Raw genomic sequence first — 2,854 nt, forward strand, 5'->3', positions numbered from 1 at the left:
GTTCCTCATACATAGAGTTACCTCAATTTTATCCACAACATGAGGTTTCTACCAAAGTAAAATTTGCAAAACATTAAAGTACAATATCATCATCATCATTAACAAAAATGCCTTCCCATTCCGGTACGTGAGTTAGCTTAAATTCATGAAACATTCCTGACTAATGCACAGGACAATCTATCGTTCCGAAAGATTAGGCTAACATGCACAACTTTGCCCAAGTCCGAATTGGCCTTTAATGACAAAATTACATCATTTTGGGTGGAAGTCTCAAGATTGGGGACCGAAATATCATCTTTTAAAAGGCTTTTATTATTCTCGTTGCGTTGCACTTATGCCCTCAGACGTCTCGAACCCTTCGCTTGCTTATAAATCTATAACATGTTAAGTGATCTCTCTCGTTTCTTATTTTTACTCTCTCTCTCTCTCTCTCTCTCTCTCTCTCTCTCTCTCTCTCTCTCATTTTCCTTTGTCTGTACACCTACACAATCGAATGGGAAAACCAAAGCTCAGAGCCTCCATTAAAGCTCTCCACCAAGCTCTCTTCAGCTTCAGACAACCAGGTTCCAAAACCATGACATGGGTCTGCATCCAGCAGACCAAAACCCATTCCTTCAGAGAAGTCTACAAGAGCTTCAATTCCGTGTATTCTTCTTCTTCAACAGCTTCCACTTCAACAGATCTCTGCAGCCTCAAAGATGAGACAGACCGACCCGAAACCGCTCGCATTCTTTCGGCTTCTTCCTCTCGTCCTTCCGCTGCTGAAGAATCCTTCTCCGCCAGCTCCTCTTTGACCGAGTCCGATGAAAGTTACCGGGCGGATGATGACGATTCAGTCCTGAAAACCTACATCAGCTCCAAGAGATTCTTCTTCTCTCCCTGCACAACGAAATCGATAATGGGGGAAGAAGACACATCGGCAGAGGTGAAAGATGAAATGGGTCTCGCGGAAATTGGGTTTTCAGACAATCGCTGGATGGAAACAGGGGAGGAGAGAGAAGAGGAGGAGGAGGAGGAGAGAAGAGGAGAATGCATGATGCTGGAGCTGAGTTTTGGCAAGGACAGCGTGACAATGGCATTGGCATCGTTGGATCCATACATGGATTTCAGGGTGTCGATGGAGGAGATGGTTGAAGCTCATGGGCTGAGGGAATGGACTTGCTTGCAGGAGCTCTTGCATTGCTATCTGAGTCTCAATGACAAGAGAACCCACAAAGTTATTGTCTTGGCTTTTGTAGATTTGCTCATGAGCCTCATTACTGATGAACCCAACAACTGCTGCAACAATAACAACAACCACAGCCGCAGCTACAACAAGGAGAGATGTTTTCCTCTGCCTCTCTGTTTAGATGTGTGAGGAAAGAAAAGAAGAAAAAAGAGCTGTTTCTTTTCCTATCTTTTTTCTCTCTTTTTTTTTTTTTTTTTCTTCTCTCTCTCTCTCTCTCTTCTTCTTCTTCTTCTTCTTCTTCTTCTTCTTCTTCTTCTTCTTCTTCTTTTAATTTTTTAAATTTTTTTTTAAATTTTTTTTTTTTTTAAAGGGGGCAGTGGAATGTAATTTTGGATGGAATTGAGGTTATTTATTGAAAGATTTAATTGTAGTTTAAGTTGTAGTTACGTTTGGTACTGTTATTGTTGTTTGCTTAGGAACGGAAATCCGCGGGAACCGCAAACAAATGCTGCAATGATTTTCGTGCTCAGCCTCAAAGGGAAGGATTTTCCGTGTTTTCTCAGCAACCACTTTGACCCCATTGATTGCACGGTCGCTTCAGAACTACTGTTCTCCCTTCCCTCTTTTTCTCGTTTTGGGAGATATCAAAATCTCGGATCTGCGGGATCCCATTGATCAGATAGTGGATGAACTTATGATCCTTGTGGATCAGATAGGACATGGCGTACATGTGGGAGCCCACTGTCAGTGATCCAGATCGTTGCTCGGACGTGCTTAACCACACACACACACACACACAAAAACAAAGAAAAAAAAAAAAAAAAAAAAAGAAGGAAGAAGATAATCTTATTTCAATAGATGGAATACCAAATTTTGAATGGAGGTCTGCCAACTTTGGTCATTGTGTGGTCCATGATATATTGATCGGGATAACGGAAGCATTTGTGCGTTGATATCCTGAGGGCCGTGAAATTATGTGAGCATGGAACAACCGAATCCTGTGGATGCCGGATAGGACCGGTACCTATTCAGTGAGTGGCCCACGAGAATTAACGGCTGGGCCCACCATTGTAAGAGTAAGATTCTATCCTTTCCACACAAGTGGGAGCAGTGGACCACCTGCATTGGCAGTCCCAATTCCCAATATTGACTCCTAATAAATTGAATAATATCTTAAAAAGTATTTATGTGGAAGGAAACTTTGATACTCTGAAAGAGTGTGATGGATAATACGCAGTTACAATGTAGCTAGAAGTTATACATGTGGCATTCAAGCAATTCAAACTAAAATGTCAAAACTATGGGTAATAATTTGTATAAGATGTATCGTGAACAAAAAATAAAAATAAAAATAAAAATAAAAGTTAGGCCTATTTGCTTGTCGAGTTTCAAATGGTAGAACTTCTATTTTACATATACAAAAGATTGTTAGTTTTATTTCAACAAACAAGTGTAACAACGGGTTTGAGTTGTTCACGCAATCAAATTTTAGAACTTTGACCCAGCAGCAGATGCTTCCTACATTTTGTCTCTTTGGCGGAGCTATATGTTCCCTACTTACAATTTCTAAGTACTCCAGGTCAAGCATCATACTTTATTAGGTCATCAAATAACTCCTCATCCATAAAACATCATGCCTCAAGATATTACTCGAAATTGAAAAGGATGTTATCCATTAAATTCAAG

General features: G+C 40.4%; 1 protein-coding gene across 1 annotated transcript; it reads left to right on the top strand.

The window, feature by feature from the left end:
• Positions 1-329: 329 nt before the first annotated feature.
• On the top strand, positions 330-1,419 carry LOC131250045 (transcription repressor OFP13-like). The gene has a single exon (XM_058250726.1). The coding sequence runs from the start codon at positions 494-496 to the stop codon at positions 1,355-1,357; it is 864 nt and encodes a 287-aa protein (XP_058106709.1). The 5' UTR covers positions 330-493; the 3' UTR covers positions 1,358-1,419.
• The last annotated feature ends 1,435 nt before the right edge of the window (positions 1,420-2,854 follow it).

The sequence above is a fragment of the Magnolia sinica genome, chromosome 6 (assembly GCF_029962835.1).
Source record: "Magnolia sinica isolate HGM2019 chromosome 6, MsV1, whole genome shotgun sequence".
Taxonomy (NCBI): domain Eukaryota; kingdom Viridiplantae; phylum Streptophyta; class Magnoliopsida; order Magnoliales; family Magnoliaceae; genus Magnolia; species Magnolia sinica.

Bases quoted from the DNA above. Each gene is read 5' to 3' on its own strand.
- LOC131250045 (XM_058250726.1), top strand. From the start codon at position 494: ATGGGAAAACCAAAGCTCAGAGCCTCCATTAAAGCTCTCCACCAAGCT.